General features: G+C 35.7%; 6 protein-coding genes across 6 annotated transcripts; 4 read left to right on the plus strand and 2 right to left on the minus strand.

Annotated features, from left to right (window-relative positions):
* Nucleotides 1–387: 387 nt before the first annotated feature.
* Nucleotides 388–1,350, plus strand: EV154DRAFT_484636 (uncharacterized protein; the record flags this gene model as incomplete). Its single annotated transcript, XM_051598675.1, has 1 exon — nt 388–1,350. One exon carries the CDS (start codon nt 388–390, stop codon nt 1,348–1,350), a length of 963 nt encoding a protein of 320 aa, XP_051454337.1.
* A 2,326-nt stretch (nt 1,351–3,676) lies between these two features.
* Nucleotides 3,677–5,579, plus strand: EV154DRAFT_595010 (chitinase 1; the record flags this gene model as incomplete). The annotated part of the gene is made up of 3 exons (XM_051606989.1): nt 3,677–3,784; nt 3,838–4,027; nt 4,078–5,579. 3 exons carry the CDS (start codon nt 3,677–3,679, stop codon nt 5,394–5,396), a joined length of 1,617 nt encoding a protein of 538 aa, XP_051454338.1. The 3' UTR covers nt 5,397–5,579.
* Nucleotides 5,580–5,648: 69 nt separating this feature from the next.
* Nucleotides 5,649–7,570, minus strand: EV154DRAFT_484638 (enhancer of polycomb-like-domain-containing protein; the record flags this gene model as incomplete). The annotated part of the gene is made up of 4 exons (XM_051598676.1): nt 5,649–5,713; nt 5,770–6,937; nt 6,995–7,336; nt 7,406–7,570. The coding sequence occupies 4 exons, from the start codon at nt 7,568–7,570 to the stop codon at nt 5,649–5,651; spliced, it is 1,740 nt and encodes a 579-aa protein (XP_051454339.1).
* A 1,730-nt stretch (nt 7,571–9,300) lies between these two features.
* EV154DRAFT_567016 (Dbl homology domain-containing protein) lies at nt 9,301–10,830 on the minus strand (the record flags this gene model as incomplete). The annotated part of the gene is made up of 6 exons (XM_051605989.1): nt 9,301–9,712; nt 9,785–9,972; nt 10,042–10,149; nt 10,221–10,272; nt 10,333–10,591; nt 10,653–10,830. 6 exons carry the CDS (start codon nt 10,828–10,830, stop codon nt 9,301–9,303), a joined length of 1,197 nt encoding a protein of 398 aa, XP_051454340.1.
* Nucleotides 10,831–14,188: 3,358 nt separating this feature from the next.
* Nucleotides 14,189–17,215, plus strand: EV154DRAFT_567017 (uncharacterized protein; the record flags this gene model as incomplete). Its single annotated transcript, XM_051605990.1, has 5 exons — nt 14,189–15,948; nt 16,023–16,474; nt 16,537–16,724; nt 16,791–16,931; nt 17,000–17,215. 5 exons carry the CDS (start codon nt 14,189–14,191, stop codon nt 17,213–17,215), a joined length of 2,757 nt encoding a protein of 918 aa, XP_051454341.1.
* Nucleotides 17,216–17,508: 293 nt separating this feature from the next.
* Nucleotides 17,509–18,087, plus strand: EV154DRAFT_519487 (Tautomerase/MIF superfamily). Its single transcript, XM_051602738.1, has 3 exons — nt 17,509–17,663; nt 17,732–17,828; nt 17,892–18,087. The coding sequence occupies exons 1-3, from the start codon at nt 17,559–17,561 to the stop codon at nt 18,047–18,049; spliced, it is 360 nt and encodes a 119-aa protein (XP_051454342.1). The 5' UTR covers nt 17,509–17,558; the 3' UTR covers nt 18,050–18,087.
* Nucleotides 18,088–18,381: the final 294 nt, after the last annotated feature.

The raw sequence follows: 18,381 nt of genomic DNA on the forward strand, positions 1-18,381 counted from the left end.
CGAAATACTTCGTATTGTATATGTACCTGTCTGAATAAAACTTTAACTATGAATGTGTGCGTGCGTCAATACACCTTTGTTGATTCATCACTGTAGTATTGATTTATAATTGTATTGGTTTATCACTGTATTGATTTATTGATGAGAATAAAAATCACACCCAATGACTTGGAATTTCTTTTCATTTTCTTCCAACTATTAAAAATGACATCTCCAATCAATATAATCCCGTTCGAGATATTAAAACTAATTTTCAAACAAATAGGGGATGACGAATCCCAATTATATTGTTGCATGTATGTCAATAAACAATGGCTCTCTCTTGTTCAATCATCTGTTTTTCAACAGGTTTTAGTTGATGCTGATAAGCCCAGCCGTACGTATAAAATGCTACTGCAATCAGTAACCGAACCGGGAAAATGGGTTGAACACTTGAAACTACAAGGCAGTCTTGACCAAGTCAACAGAATTTTAGGGAAAATCATATTACGATGTCCTAACGTAGAAACATTTGAATGTGGTTGTATCGATTGGAAGCGATTCTATAGATTGCTAACGGCCAATGGAGGCTGGTTTTTATTAAAAAAAATAATCCCTTCAATCGGGCAGCTTAAAGACCCATACTATTACGAGAAATCCTGCAACTACTTTGGTGAATGTCTGACAGAACTACATCTCAAAAGCATCACTTTTTCAAACTTGAAAAACTTTACTCAGCTGAAAAAATTACGCTTGGGTAAAATTTCAAATAGCTTACTTTCTGTGATTAAACTAATCGGTGATGATACACCGCAGCTACTGGAACTTGACATTATTTTTTACGAGATTGTCTACGCACAAAATAGACATACATTTGATGAGATTAGAGACTCCGTCAAAGATACCTGTATTTTTTCAAATATCAAGACGCTTACTTTAGCAAACTACAAGCTCTATGGGGATGAAGAGTTAGAACTTTTAAAACACTTTGGAAATTTAAAGAAGCTCACTATTTCGATCGCTACTTTGGAAGAACGTATCAACTTTGAATTTTTAATATGGGCGTCCAAGTTAGCGACATATTGCTGTCAATTGAAAGTAGTTAATGAGATATCATTTATGAAGTATCTATGTGACCTTCGAAGCTGTGGTAAAGGAGAACTTACTATTGAATTTACACCTTTTGCATACGACTCGGAATTTGGCCAATTTCATACCAGAGCTATTGTTAGCAATGGTACTCCCTTCGGCAAGATGAACGTCGCTTTGATATTTTGTATGAAAAGAAATTCGGAAGAGAACATTCAAAAAGCAATGAGAGTAAAGCATGATAGTGAACCCCATTTTGATCAACTTACTATGAGGAGATAGCAACATTTAATGATGTTACAGCATCATAAGAGGCAGATGAAATAAAATAGTGTTTACTTGCTAGTTATATTATTCTAAATAAATACTAACTTACTAATATTTAATATATCACATATAAACGGCATATATACATGTATATGTTTTGCATTTAAGAGGTAATAAGTAGAATTCTAGCTTAAGTTTTTTTGAATAACATAACTTACTTTCACATGTTTTATGATAAATGCGGTCGTATCGCTCTAAACGGTAGCCTTAAAATGAAAGGTATTTGTTGTTTTTTTTACAAAGACTGAGACGAACCAAACATCAAGTATTATCACGTAAATTATTGATCCCTTCTGTTATTATTTGCCCAATATCTATGAAATTTATAATACAAAGATGCTCACCTTATCTAGTTACATACTCTAAACTGATTACAAAAGAACCACGTTAAAAAGCTTATAAATGACTGCTGCAAATAAATATAAAGCTTATAATTATAGCATATACACCAGACAGCAATTCTGTTTATAACAGGAATCTTAACTTTCAGGATGCATTTTCTGTGTTGTAATCTCGGAGAGGTGTTTAAGAGGTTGGGCGCTTAGTTGTTTCCTCAAACAGGTGGCTTATGCTTGACATATCTATGCGATATATGAACTCGTGAAGATATGCTGCTATCACAGGACAGAGAAATCGAAGATCCATGTACCCTGTAGCAAATCGAGTCAGGAGTAGATCATTAATCACAATAGCTCCCAATTGCGTATTACTTCTTTGAAAAAAAGCTATTATCGAGATATACCAATAATTGAGGTCATAATTTTACATACACTATTCGAACAGAAGCTTGGGTCTTTATTGATTTACTTTATGCAAATATTATGCCATATGGTTATTTTGTTTGATGTAGTTTTATAAGCTGTTCTCATTACTAAACTATAAAAAATAAAACTTGGCTATCAGTAGATACCGGTTATTTTAAAAAAAAAGTTTAGAGATGAAACAATTCTGTATATTCTTTCACAATTTTATATTTGTCCTTAACTAATTGTCTAAATTTCTAAATTAAAACATCAAATGCCCATCACTGTTTGCGTGTCAACAATAGCATTTGTTTATTCTTAACGTGGGTGTGATCTTCTTTAATATTCCTCGGAACGGTATCTAAACATGTGATGTTGCTACTAACATGTTGGATAAGTATTTAGTACTTGCTAAAATTCTACTAATTTTATGGATATATTATCATGATTTTAAGTTGTGTGTCATATAAACTTGTTAAAAAGGAGGCTTTGTTAATGGTGTTGCAAGGAAAAATCAGTAGTATTTACTTGATAATCGTGGAGTACTGATTATGAAACAATGACTGTGTGTTCTTCCGAGGAACACCCAATACCATAAATCATACACACACTTACACACACACACACAAATTAATGGTATGTATGATTGGCTTAATTGGATTTAGCTTAACTATGTAAATCTGATTTAATTTATTAGCCATTATTAGCGTTAGTTCGAAATGGACAATCTGCTTAGATACGATATATTCTCTTCTAATCCCGTGATTGGTATAAAAGTGTGTGAGTGTGTTTCAAGGCCGAAATGAATTGGAAATGATAGGGTGTTGGTTTACGTGTGACAAAAATTACGAGTTTTAAAAATAAACAAAATATGTGTACATATAATCTAATAAAAATTGTCTTGTTGTAAGATACATCATCTAGTTCATATAGATTGTGTTGCTTTTAGTATACATAACGTTGCTACTAGAATAAATGAAAGGTGATACCTCTCCATTATATCTCTTTTAAATGTATGGTGGTGTAAGGGTGACTTTGCAAACGTAATATGGTACAATAACACGAAATCCAATAACCCGCATGCCATGAAACAGTCATTCTGACTTATATAATAGTATCTTTATTGTATTTTATCAATGTAGCTTTATCTTACAACGACTACAAAATAGCTGTAAACTAAAACTGCCAAAAATGGCATGATTGGAGATTATATAATATGCTGCAGTAAATAATATCACATGACAGAAACCCATACAATGCGCATTTGTATCGCTTAAACACACACACACAAATGATTGGTACACGGTGATGAAGGGAGATACATTCAAAATACGATTGATAATATGTACGGTCCTTTTTGTTTTTTGTTTTTGTGCAAACAATTATAATGTAAGCAGAAAGCATCATCAGATTGAAATTAAAAACGGGACCTTACTTTATTTTTTTGACAGTTACCCTCATAATGACAACTATATATAAGCTGACTTGTTACGATGTAAAATCAAAAAAGTCTCACTATCTTAATTATCTTATTTCAAATGTTGTTACGTTTTATTGGAATCACTGCTGCTACTCTCTTATCTAGTATATGCGTGGAGGCGGCCTATTCGACTAGTAAGCCTAACGTATTTTACTACTGGGGTCAAGTAAGTGATATTTGTAATTGCACAATTTCCACCAATTCTAATAACTTTTATAGAATTCTGCTGGTGGTGGATCTACCCAATCATCTTTGTCTTACTACTGCCAATCTGGACAAGCAGATGCAGTTATTTTATCCTTTCTCAATGTTTTCAATGTGGGTGGACTTCCTGGTATGAATTTAGCTGGTGCTTGTCAAACCACCTTTCCTGGTCTTCAGTTACTTTCATGTCCTTCTGTCGGAAACGGTAAATATTTGCAATATCACATCATCCCAGCCTTAACTAACTTGTACTAGATATTCGAACGTGCCAGGGTCTTGGCGTTAAGGTGATTCTATCTCTTGGTGGAGCTGCTGGGGCTTACAGTCTCTCCGGAGATTCTGACGCCGCTACGTTTGCCACGACATTATGGGACTTATTTGGTGGAGGTAGCTCATCGACACGACCTTTCGGTGACACCGTGATTGACGGAATCGATCTTGATATTGAAGGTGGTCCCTCTACCGGTTATGCAGCTTTAGTTACTGCAGCAAAAGCCAAGTTTGGGTCTGGGTTTATAGTTGGAGCTGCACCCCAATGTCCATTCCCTGATGTTATTTTGGGGTCAGTCATTAATGCTGTTGCCTTTGATTATGTCAACGTTCAATTTTATAACAACTATTGCTCTGCAGCTGGTGGGTCATTTAATTTTGCTACTTGGGCTAACTGGGCTTCATCAACATCTCCAAATAAAAATGTCAAAGTTATGTTAACACTTCCGGGATCTTCCACAGCTGCTGGTAGTGGTTACATACCCATGAGCACAATCAGTACAATTGTACCCCAACTTGCCAGCCAATACTCTTCTTATGGCGGTGTCTCAATTTGGGATGCCTCTCAAGCTTGGAATAATGGCAATTTTGCTTCTAGTCTTTATTCATTAGTCAAGGGTAATTCTGGCACAGGATCTCCTCCTATCACTACAACAACATTAAATCCTGTTACAACTACTTCTTATGGAACTACTCCCACAACGGGCCTTCCTCCTCCTGGTCCTCCTTCAGGTTCTCCAGGCTCTTGTGTATCCAACGGCCAAGCCTGTTCATCACAAGGCCAATTTGTTTGTACTAGCGGTGGAGCTTATGCAGTTTGTGATCATTCTGTCTGGTCCGTTACATCATGCCCGTCTAGCACTGTTTGTATTGCCACGGCTGATGGTACATCGATCTATTGTGGATATGCATCTTCTGGTTCAAACACATGCTCCGCAATCCTAGCTGTTTCTCGCCTTCGTCAGATTCTTGGAGGAGCAGTACCTCAAGCATACAAGGGATCACAAGTTGGAGCTCAGTTGACCGTTGTTTCGTCTACTGCTGATGAGTTTGAAGCCGTGATAAATGCTCGTCGTACAGTTGCTTCGCCATTTTCAAACCAAGTCACGATCGAATTTACAGCCCCTGCTAATGTGAAGATAAGCTCCGTTTCACAAGGAACCGTCAGACAGGTTGGAACGAGCGTAAGAATCCAAGCGAATAACACATATAATACTTCGATGGCTATCGTTGTTGGTATGAAAGGAACGATCAATTCTGGAATTTTTGTTGCTCCTAATCCTGCTTCTTTGCGTTTTAAGTAGCCCCAATTTTTATTTATTGTTTATTAAATAGTATGATTTATTTTTTTGTTTAAAAGAGATTGTTTATTTTTTAAAGTTCCTTGAGAGAGAAGGGGGTGATATAACAATCTGTATGCTAGTGAATATGTATATTTATATATTTTTTTTTCATGTATTTGGATCATAATTTACAGGGTTAAAAGAAAGGGAATAAAAAAATGAAAAAAGGGGGGTAATCAGAATTTCTGTACAATGGCAACGGGCAAGTTCTTTTTAAAAGTGAAGTGATAATGGAGGGTTTTTTGTAGTTTGTTGTTGTTGTTGTTGTTGCTTATTAGCTGCAATGAAGATTAATTATGCGAACAAAATATTCTTATATCATGTATTCACTTACCATGCTGTTGTTGTTGGGCAGCAGCCATAGCCATTTGCATTGCTGCTTTGTTACTTGACGTACCGTTTACTACCGCAGCCATATTTGCTGCGATCATTCCGTTGGCCATAGCTACAGCGGCTTGTTGAGGTGTCATTTTAGTTCGGCTGTTTTGGCGCTTTAAAGGTGTTGTTGTGATAGCTGGAGATACAGTTTGTGGAATATTAACAGGACGTACAGGAGCAGGAGAGGTAACGGCGGCGGCAGCTTGACGTGCTTGATTGATATTGATCATATTCAATGGTGTCAGGAACGGAACCGTAACAAGATTTCGAAGCTCTGTTTCGGACAATAATTGAACACGATGTTTTAAATACAAACTATCCATCTCATCAATTTCCATCAGATCCTCGCCATCACTGGCATCAGAATCAAATCGATATTTAGAATCCTTCTCCTTTGGCTCATAATCCATGCGATCAATAAAGACACGACCATTTCGACCCATACGTTTACGGAATTTTTGCTGGCTGTTATCCAATGTTTGATAGAACTGTTGTGGAATAGGCAATGGAAAGGGTTGATAAGGAGAATCAGTGACATCGTTATAAGGCAAATCCAATTCTCTCTTTCTGTTCAATTCGGCTTCCATAGCCAATTGTGTGGGTGATTTATATATCCTGTTCAGCTTGTGTAGTGGGATCTTGATAGTAGCACCAGAGGAGCTTTCAACATGCCTCTTTTTCTTTGGCATTAATATATCGTCATCCTCTTTAATACCCAAAGTCCTTTGATATTCATGTATAATCCTCTTTTGTTCAAATACGTTATGCTCCAGTACGAGTCCTTCTTTACGGGTTTTTTCACGACGCAAGACCATGCCCAGTAAATTTCTAGACATTTCCATTTCACTACGCAATTTACGTAAACGCTCAAGTGATTGTTGATCAGTACGCCTTGTCTTTCGAATAGGCTTCGTTTCTCTACGACGAAAGCACACATAGGGATCCGCTTCGTTCTTCAGTATCTCCTCGAACTTCAGCTGAGGAATAATAGATTTACCCTCGCGCTGTAAGCGACGCGTACGCCAATAGTCAAAGATGATGGAAAAGTTTGCCAAGGTCTTGAGTTTAGAATAGTCTGGTACATTATCCATAAATGTCTTGTAATCAGCAATTAATGTAGCATCCTATTTTTATTATTATTATTCAGTACATAGAAATTTGAAGTTAACGTGTTTGCTTACCAAGTAAAGATGTGGCCACTGTTGATTTGTAATAGATTCACACTCCCACATGATCTTCTCAAACGAATCTTCTGATAATGTATCATTGGGAAATTGAGCAATGTAATTATTCAAAAAGACCTCGTCTTCTTCGTCCATGACGTAAGGGCAGCCGACACAATCTTCGACCGTAGACGAAAATCTGATTAAGGTGGAGGGTTCTTTGTACTTCTTCTTATAAAGACTAACATACTCTTCGGTGGGAATAAGGCGGGACGCATCAGGAGTTGGGATATAATTTTCAACAGAGGCACCAGTAGTTACGGCAGCTTGAGCAGCAGACATGGCGGCTTGTAAATCATGCTATAATTATAAATATTAGTATAAATTGTATTGTAAAAGATAAAAAATATGTAACCATATCAACTGTACTTCTTCCTCCTCCTCTTTTTCAACACCTGTTTCTATTTGAGGTACGGCCCTTTGCACGTTTGTAGCATCAGTGAGGTCTGGTAATTGATACTCCTTATAAATAGGAAGTGGGTGTTTGGGAGAGAGCTTCTTGACTCTGAATCGAGACACCATCTGGTTGGTCATGTTGTTAATATTATTTTTTTTTTTTTGAAAAAATAAAAAAAATATTCAATCTAGTTTTTTTCAAATATAAAATATATACACACTCTGGAAAAAGTGAAAAAATAGAGATGAATAACTATTATACTCACTTTGAGTTGAATCTTGGTTTTCGTTTTATTACAGTCGAACCTATAGGTTTAAAATTTTTATAGTTTTTTCTTTTTTTTTTATTTTGTAGTGTGTGTACTCGTGTACGTGTTTGCGTGCGTGTGTAAAAAAAAAACAACTACACGTAATAGGCCTGATAAACATCTCTGATTGGTGCAGAATTTGATGACGTTTTAAATCAGATTTTTTTATTTTAGTCAAAATGCGCTCACGTTTTAATACCAAGATGTCTGTTCAATGAGCAATTTTGATAAGGGCAAGGATCAGGACATTTCAGAAGCAGGCCAATTTAAACCATAAGTTTCATTTTCTGAGCTCTACGATGACTATCTCCAAGTACTAGTAATGAATGCGCTAGATTTTCCTTCTCGAAAATATCTGATTTTAGTGCTCAGGTTACTTTTCGAAATCTTTAAGAACACTCAAGACAAATATTTAGATCTGGGTAATTGTCGAAGGAAAGCACCAGCAAATTCAAAATGCCAGTTTTGTTTATCATTTACATTACTGTGTACATAATCTTGACGCTTCGTTACTTATAAGAGGAATGTAAAGCATTTAGCTACACATTAATATACATTTGATGAGTGTTTATTTATTTTTGAACACACGAATTCACCTTTTTTATGAATTGAAAACTTAACACCTTTGAACAGGAACAGAGTATAGACGGTAAAGAAGCTAGCGGGATTTGACAAATATAAAATAGGCAGTTTATCATAATTGACCAACTGGTGACCACTTCACCCAACACGATGCATTCATATGATTTCACAAGACAGACAGTATGTCTTATCCCTTGTGACTAGTAAAAAGTACGTGTTTGAGGATGGGAGGGTCATGATGAAGAGGGTTAATTAGAAACCAAATTATATAGATATGTGATGATGTAGTAATGCAAAAGATACTCCCACAAGTCCTTACAATGGGCTCGGGGTGATGGTGATGTCAAAATTGTGGCTATCCAAACCTATGGCATCAAATCAACTCCCATATTAAATGGTAACCTTGGCAACGGTGTGTTATGCCTGGCTTTACCAAAATGTGTGGTTGTCTATTTTGTGGTATCCAACCTCTAAAAATGACTTGAGATTCGTCTAAATTTGAAGTGTGATAACTGTAGTCAACAAAAATTTAACGATAAATTGATTGTGATACAAAGCTGATTGCCAAACTTCAAAGAATCCATACTCGTGGACCTTTACTTAAATGAAGCAGGGATGGTTTAAACCATAAGCAAAATTTTATGTTTCGATTGTAAATGATTCAAGAAGGTTGAGGCCCTTGCCGTTCTGGACTAAAAAAAAACCTTTATTAAAGCAAGTAACAAACACGATTTAGCAACGAAAGAATAACGAAAAAAAAAAACCCTGTAGCTGTTGTTAATCGTACGACTCGAAAACTTCTTGATTTTTCCTAAATAGGTGTCAAAGGGTAAAACACAAAACAATGACGTGACCATATATATATATTTTTTTTAATTGAATGCAAAAAAAAAGTAAAAAAAAGGGGAGCAAATGAAGGTATCGTGGTTTCTTTAAGTGTGAAAATGTGGTAGAGTGCATAAAAAAGGTGTGTGTGGGTTATTGGAGTTTTGTGATGACTGCTTCTAAGCAAGTTATCCATTTTGTTTGATCTATTTTGTTTAAAGTGCGAATCACATGCGTGGTTGGAGAACCCATAAATGTTGTATTTAAAGAGTCCACGCCTTGAAAGGGACAAATGATTTCCACAGAAAAATCATTCACGTTTGGTTTCACTTTTGATTTTTGTAAAAGGATGTGTCCCTTGTATTGCAAAGTATTTGATTTTTGTCTTGCGAATACCAGCATGTCAGAAAATAAGAAATAACACGTCTCTTCGCCACTTAATCTATTTGGCCGAGTAAAGTTGTCTTGCAGAATGATTCTGCGCTCGGCCTTGACACCGAACGGCTGGCCTGTCATTTTGAGGTGAATTTGATATACTTTGTCTACATTAAGCGCATCATTTACCCTATAGATAGAAATAAAAAAGGTGGTCGAATAAATACGATTGGCCGAAAAAAAAACGATAAGCAATATTTACGGGGCTTTAAATTCGACATCCAAAGCTTGAATGCGTTGTTTACATTGCATTAATCCAATGTAATCTGGATGCATTGTAGAGGTACTATCAGCTAATTTGGTTAATTGAAAGACATAACGTTCAACACAGTCGACTGGAGATTTTAAAAGCATCAGTAAGTTTACACCTTTACTATTAGATTCAACGGTCTAGACACACATAACAAATTAGAACTGAGTTTCCTGCGTTTTACTTTTTTGGTGCTTTGTGTATCTTACTTCAATGAACTTTTTAAACGGCTGGTATCGACTTAATCTTTCAAACGTTGTGATCATGGTACCATATTGGTCAAAATAATTTATATAAGCCTTTCGTGTTTGGGCCAACTGAAAAGTGAGTTAGAAATTGGTTGCTCTCTCTCTCTTTTTTCTTGTATTTTTTTTTTTTTTTTTTTTACCCTGGTCTGGATAATATCCGAAATGATTTGAGTTGGACCCCAAATGCTTAGTCTAACGAGGTTGTGTGTATCAATAAAATATGACACAATGAAAATGACAAATACGATATACCTTTCTTCTAATGTGTCCATATTTTCAACATGAACTTTATAAAGAGCTTCGATATTACTGAATAGCCATGTCATTTCTTTTTCTGTGCAAGGTGCCTTTTTCATTCCCAAAAAGTTAAAAGTCGATGTTTTTGTGTTCTTGCGTAATGGATACAAATAAGTATTTAAAATGAATTCTAATGTTTCAAGGAATTTCTTTTCTCCTTCATATAATTGGCGAATAATAGCTTCTCTATATTGATGTAACAGTTCTTGATCAACTGTAAAAATTCAAGTTAAGACCTGTGTATTACAAGATGAACCCTACAATTTTTTCTGTACCTATTAATCCATCATCCACATCATCATAGTCGAGATCATCAATAATGTCAAACTGTCCAAAATCGTTTGTGCCTAGTGGATTGTCACTATAACGTTGACTATTGTTGCTGCTGATCGTGCTTATATCTGACACACTAATTTTGGAACCATTATAATTTTCTTCAGCTTTTCTGTGCATACAAAATGAGTGTAAATAAGTGTAAGGAAAGAAGAAAGAAAAAAAAACGAGTTGAAGAATAGTTCACTTTTTATTCTATTTGAGGTTCAATTTGATCGACTTTTTTTTTTTGTTTCCGCACCTCATGTCATTTTTTCCAGGGCACTGAAACCTTATTCTGCACATGGCAAATACCATCGATGCGCAGATCACATAAATTCCGACCCAAAGACCCGGAGATCTAAAAAGAGCTGCGTGATTTATAGTTTTTTTTAAAAAAAAAGCATTGACCGTCAAAACAATGTAAGTACGCGTTTTGATTTTCCATGTAAAGGATTTTTTTTTTCATAAAAAAAAAGAAAGGTTTATAATTCTTGGTAAAAAAGGCAACATAAACTCAGTTCGTTGCAAAAGGTCATTTATCGCACGATGGTAGTGCAAACGAAGCGTGTACGTCAGATTGTGTGTATCATTGGTATTATGTAACAATTTGCATTAGGGCTTTTTTTCTTAAACCATTCAATGTATTTTGTACTAAAGGTAAGTACGTTCAACAAACAGTACCGATGAGGTATTTTTTACCTGAATTCACGGATAGCTCGGATGTCAGGCTGTGCAACAATTGCCAGCCTAGAAGCAAAAAGGAAACATTTATCATGGTTGCACCTTTTTTCTCCGGAATTGAACCCTATAAAGCAAGATTTTGTTAAATTATAAAGATACGAGTACGCACGCTAATTTTTTGGCGTAAGAATACAGCGCCTTTTACTTGATTTTCGGACCTTCCAAAAGGAAAAATTCGGGCGTTTCTCTTTGACTCTTTTCAAAAAGCAATTGAAAAAGAAACCTTTTTTTTTAAAAACAGACGAACTCCTTACTAAATTTGGACGAACTCTTATAAATCTTAAGCTTTCACTCTCCACTTTTGCCAAACAAGGTGACGGTGTACAACTATAAAGAAAACCCTTTTGTTGTATCTCTACATAAATGACGGGTCTATGGTTACCGTACCTAGTGCTGCACATGCTTTTTGCCGTTTTCAACCCGTATTGTGTACTTTAAAAATAAATATATGAACTGATTTTTTCTTCCTCCTCGCCCCAAGCATTGATGTTCCGAAAAAACGAAATTTTGACATTTTCGACAGTTTAGTTTACCAAGGTTTGTATCGACGGGTTTCCCGGAAATTCTAGTTTTATTTCGCTATTCATATATATATATATGTATACCATTTTAAGATTTGGATAATATGTAAGCCTGTAAATGTCAATGATTACCGTTGTCCATATTTACGCATCTTTCTCCGAGGCTTGGCAAGTGTAACCATTTCCCATTTAGTAACCAAGCTGTCTTTTTTTTCTCAGGGAATTCAGGTTCTATTATTCTTTGTTGTTTAGCACTTTAAATTCAGACAAAAGAAGCCCACTTTTGAACAGATAAGATTTTCATAGAAAATAATATTTTATTTCAGACAAATGTAAAAAAAATTAAAAAAAAACCAAAAAACAGAAAAATAAAAAACAAAAAAAAACAGACAGATTCTCAAAAAGTTCATCTTTCTCTATCAAGATATTTATCCCGTTTATGTATGTACAGACTTTGGTAGTGACAGTACCACAAGCGGGAATTTAATGTATCTAAGTTTCTTCTGATATGTACTTTTTTGATCTTTGACCACCACTCATAGATATGGCTGGAAAATGGTATATCCTTAACCTTCAATTGCTTCTAATACCAGATGAGAATCATGGATTCTGTATTTGTGAACACCAGTACAATTTTTTTTGTTAGGTGTGTTTGTCCGGGAAATTTGTAATGTTGCGAACAAAGCTACAACATGGTAAAAATATGCTGCCCCTTTCTTTAGCTTTCTTTTCTGTAGGAGCCAGTATGTAATTTTGGTTACATCTGCTAATTTTGAAGTTTGACTTGATAAGATACAATTGACAATACTGAGGACTCAAACCTTTTTGTACAGGTCTAGTCTGAAACTGATTATCATTAAACCTAAATTTATTCATGGAAACACAGTCCGTCTACTTTTTAAAAGCCTACAACGATACTGGTTGGCTATTAAGCGATTTTTCTTTTTTGGATCCCTCTTTGTGGCCACTGATAAAAATACTAAATATTCGAATAAACTTAATAAATAGTTGATTAGTCAGTGTATATAAGGTATCGTTTACTCTTTGCTACTAGAATATATGTGGTTTGTTATCATCCTCTTCTGATCAAATGCATAAACATACTGAATGACATAGACATCAGTTTGATTCTTACAACATTTATCTGACACCTATTTATGTCGTATCCAAAAAAAGGCTGATGTTTTTCTTTTTCCATTTCAATCTAAAACTGTATTCTATTTTATGGTGTCACTTGTGGGATCTAAAAGGACAATGAAAGCAAACCATAATAATGTGCTCCTTTCGTTCAGACTTATGTTACCTAATGCATTTAAAGCGTACAGCCCTATTCTTTTATATTTGATCATTGGACTGAAATATATAGATATACAAAAAAATATCTAGTATACATTTAAATGTGAGTCTCGGCTTTATTGTATATCCTTCCAAGATGTTGAAAGAGAAAAAAAAGTACGTGTTCCTATGGTATCAGGGTGTATGACGATATATTGATAGAAATAATATATTATAAAGAACGGGTATTTCTATATTATATGATTTTTTGAAGGATGTATTCACTTGCAGTTCTTCCCTAAGATACAGTGCCGGCAAATGAGGATTGGTAAATGCAAAACGGTAAAAAAAAAAAAAAAAAAGCAGGACAAACAATCACTGTAACACAATATCCAGCAATCACGGGAAATGTCCGCTCTGCAGCCCGGATTTTCATATGTTAGAAAATAAAATTACTTTGTTTTATTCATCAATCTAATTTATATTGTAATGGATGACGATCAAGGTACGAAAAAACGCAATTGTTTTCGATCTTGCCTGACTTTTTTTTTTCTGGGCAATTGCAGGCATTTGTAGAGTATGTCGAGGTGGGCCTTCTTTAGTCCAACCTTTATTTCACCCATGTAAATGCTCTGGCAGCATTCGCTTTGTTCATCAGGATTGGTAAACAACAAAATACTATAGATCGCCTTTCCCTTGTTCGTACTCATGTTTATTACACTTTAGTTTATTACAATGGCTTTCACATAGTAAAAAAAAGTAGTAGTAATATATATAAAAAGGGAGAACCCCTTCCGAAAAAGGCAGACAAACTCATTGAGTGAATTAGGTATTGTGAACTATGTGATCATGCATTTGAATTTACACCCATTTACCGAGACGATATGCCAGATAGAATGCCACTTCGAGTATTACTTGGCCAATGCATTCGACGATTTTCTCGAGGTTGTGTAACAACCATGCGAACACTCCTTGTCATGATTGTTTGGTTAATTCTTTTACCAACATCCACTGTATGGACATGGCGATTTTATTTCTGGTCTGGAGAAAATATCACTGGAAACTCAATTGCACATACACGGAAAGGCTCGAGGTATACCACAAGAGTGTTTGTGTCCGACTGTATTCAGGGACAAATCATTACAGCTGTGGTGGTCATCGTATTTGTAGCTGCTTATCTCTTTCGTGAATGGGTCATTAAAAATACAGCACACCCACCTTCACCACCGATATTAGATCGATTGGAACAATTAAGAAGACGCGCCAGTGATGATCATCTCGAATACAATAATCCTTACTCTGCTAATGTGGCAGGCTACTATCAGAGAGCGGAAGACGACAACGGTGATGATGACAACGATGATGATAGTAATCCACCTAGCGGTACTCAGTCACCTTTTGCAAGTTGGAGAGATTATCAACAAGACACAACTAAGAGTCAGTTACAACAGGAAATCACAACCGATGAGACGATGTCGCCTCCCACAGGGACCTGGAGGTCAAGTGAGTTTGGAGAACCCAGCACCAATAATGATTATTTTTCAGAACCACCAGAAGAGGGGCCTGTAGATGAGTCTATGAACGCACCAATCAATGTGGCAGAGGAACAACCCGAAGAGGCGCCCGCAGATGAACACTTTGATGTAATGGAAAATATGGACAACATTTTGGAGGCGATCGGTATGCGTGGAAACCTATTCATGCTATTACAAAATCCGATATTAATGTCGCTGATGATCAACCTGTGTTTATGTGTTACTGTTTGGATTCCATACATGATTGGCAGATCATTTATTTTGATTCGGCCAACCAGTTTAGTGGATAAGCCGCTATATATGTTACGACTAGTTCTAGATCCATCGATTGATCTTGCATTTAACACGATTTCGCTTGTTTACAACAACTTCGAAAAGGTATTACCCGTGTATGTCAAGACCATGCATAGCAACATGCAGTCCGGAATCTACTATGTAGTAAAATCAATTCATATTATATTGCATGATAATGGAGGTGGTAGTGTGACACAGCTTTTGTCCGAGACGACGAGTAGTATACTTGATCACACGAATACGATTCAGAACTGGAAATTAATTGTGAGTAATGTCTATTCCATCTCTGCCATTATCTTTAAACGCTGGCGACAATGTGCAACGGAACAGGGCAGTATTGATAGAGTGGTATGTACAGTAGTGGGATACATGGTTCTTATTTCTATTGGTTCATGGTATCTTTCTAGAAACAAGAGTGGATCTACAAATGAGATACTACGTCAACAGGGAGTGTTTATCAAGGTACTGTTCTTTATGTTTTTAGAACTGGTTGTATTTCCAACCGTGTGTGGCGTCTTGTTGGATATATCTACTTTGCCCCTATTTACGGAATACTCTATTAAGAGCCGATTTCATTTTGTACTGCTGAACCCGTATTCAGGAGTATTTCTACATTGGTTTGTTGGCACTGGTTTCATCTTTCATTTCTCTGTGTTTGTTGCTTTAGTACGTGAAGTTGTTCGTCCTGGTGTACTCTATTTTATTCGTGACCCCAATGACCCTCATTTTCATCCTGTACAGGATATGGTGGATCAGCCTATACTTGTATTACTGAACCATTTGTTGTTAAGTGGCGCAACCTATTTCATGCTTATCATGGTTGGTATGGGGTTTGTCACCTTGTTGGTGAGTAACTATGGAGGTATCTATCCTATTATCTGGAAATTCGAGTAAGTGTGATGTGTATAATTAGCAACACTTTTATACAAAGACAACTTACACGAGTATTTTTTTTTGTTGGTAGTATTCCTATATCTTTACTGCCTATTGATCTCTTGGCGGTGCAATACTTACTGAAACCAGTGATGGGATACGTAGATACTCGGGAATTTTCTAAAAAAGCGTTAATGAGATGGTGGCATATTGTATCTGGACAATTAAAACTTTCATCGTTTATGTTTGGAGGGCGGTATCCGAATGAAGAAGAAATTGAAGGAGAACTTGTTCGGGTCCCCACACATGACAATGTACCCATTGCGGTGCCTCGTAGAAGAAGAATGATTGTACCTGTCCATCCTATTACTTTACGCTCATTATTGATATCCGAAAGAACCCATCCTGCTATCTCTGAGTCCGAAGAAAGAGACACGACCATTGTCTACATTCCAAACTATTTTTACACTAGAATCTTTATTTTTTTATTTTTAATTTGGACAACCGGTTCTATCCTTGTTTGCTCCATTTCTGTGGTACCATGTAAGTTAATTAAACAAGAAAAAAAAAAGGTTTTATTAATATTTCAGAAAAAGTAAAATTAGGCAGAAATTTGTTTACAAAAGTTAGCCCGGACAGACTTGTGCATGACTTGTATTCATTTGCTTTGGGTGCATACATTATGATTGTGATGAGTTCTTTGTTAAATTCGATTGTACAGAAATATCAAATTATCAGACAAGGCATGACAGATTGGAACCTCGGGCAATATATTTACAGCAAGATACAAAAGGTTAGAAGAATTCAACTAAAATGGGTGTCAGAAAAAATGGATTACTTAAATTACTACTTATTATAGATTGCTAATTTCGTGCGCACAATGATTGTATTTGGAATGGTGATACCATTTTTAGTTGGTATCATGATGGATCTTTACGTGCTGATGCCATTAAGATTATCAGATATGAAAGAGCCTGTATTTGATATTTATCTAACAATGGTAATCTAATGTTTGTGCATCCCATACATGCCCCCTCTCCTCTTTATCTAATCGCATATTGTTTGTAGGATTGGGCCATAGGATTATCTTGTCTAAGCTTATTTTACAGTCTGATAAAGATGTTACCGATTCAAATTCCACTTCGTGAGACAATGATGCAATGGAGAAACTTTGACGCAAGGAGGATCATGTCAATTATACTGGGACTTTGTATGATTATCACCGTGCCCAGTGTATTGACTGTGGTTGCCTTTCGTATTTTCGGTAAATCAAATACATTCTAGAATAATTTTCGTGACTTACTAATCCAAAAAAAAAATAGTCATTGATGATCCATTGATCAAGATGTTGATATTCAGGTCGTCTTATCCAATTTTATTTTGTACGGGTTGTTTGTTTACCCTGGGAAAAGGAAGTATTCATTTGATTAAACACTGGCTCCGTAAGATACATGATGACACATATCTTATTGGAAAACGATTACATAACTTGGAGGCCACCGGATAAAATGTCTCTAACGGGGTTTTCTTTTTTCAGATAACCCCAAACATAAATAAATTTGGGTTTTTTGCTGACTATTTCACTGTTTTTTCATTTTTTATTAAACTTTTTTTTTATTATCACACAATGCCCATTCTTGAAATTATCTCTGCAGAAACTCCCAAAGACATCAAGGCCTTTACTCAACGCTTAAGTAAGGTCTTTGCTGAAAGAATCGGCAAGCCCGAAGATGTAAGTGTATTTTTAGAATATGAAATGGATAAATATGGGGATGATTAACACAAGATATTACAAATTAGTACTGTATCGTTACTTATCAAAAGGTCGATTCTTACTCTTTTGCTGGTTCTGATGAGCCTGGTTTCCTTGCCAAGGTTGGTTCCATTGGTCATATTGGTAAGAGATTTTTTATTATTTCGCGTTTTTTTTTTTTGTTTTTTACTCAATACTTTATTATAGACAACGAACGTAACGCCAAGTTAGCTGCTGCAGTCACTGAAGAACTTGAAAAAGAGTTGGGCATCAGTTCTGAACGCGGTTATTTCATTTTCACTGATGTTCCTGCTGAAAACATTGGTTGGAAGAAGACTACTTTTGGCAACATTTTAAAGAATTAAATAAAATTTATAATCATGCACACTAAAAAAAAAAAAAACGTAAACGTAATGGGGGGAGAAGGGGTGGGGGGAGGGGAACGGGGTGGAAATATATATATAAAAAAGTGCTACGTTTAAAAAAAAAAAAAAAAAAATGCGGGAGGAGTTTTAATGAACTGAGAAAGAGCGGGAGAGAGAATAATGCAATGTTACACATGAGAAACAGGAGAGAAATAGACATCATTTTCCAAATTGAGCATCGATAATTGTCTATTGACAAGTCATGATTGGGTCAATTTATATTAACGCGCAACCAAGCGAACAAAAAAGACATATAAATAGGGAACCTATTT

The sequence above is a fragment of the Mucor mucedo genome, assembly GCF_025094135.1.
Source record: "Mucor mucedo strain NRRL 3635 chromosome Unknown EV154scaffold_96, whole genome shotgun sequence".
Classification (NCBI taxonomy): Eukaryota; Fungi; Mucoromycota; class Mucoromycetes; order Mucorales; family Mucoraceae; genus Mucor; species Mucor mucedo.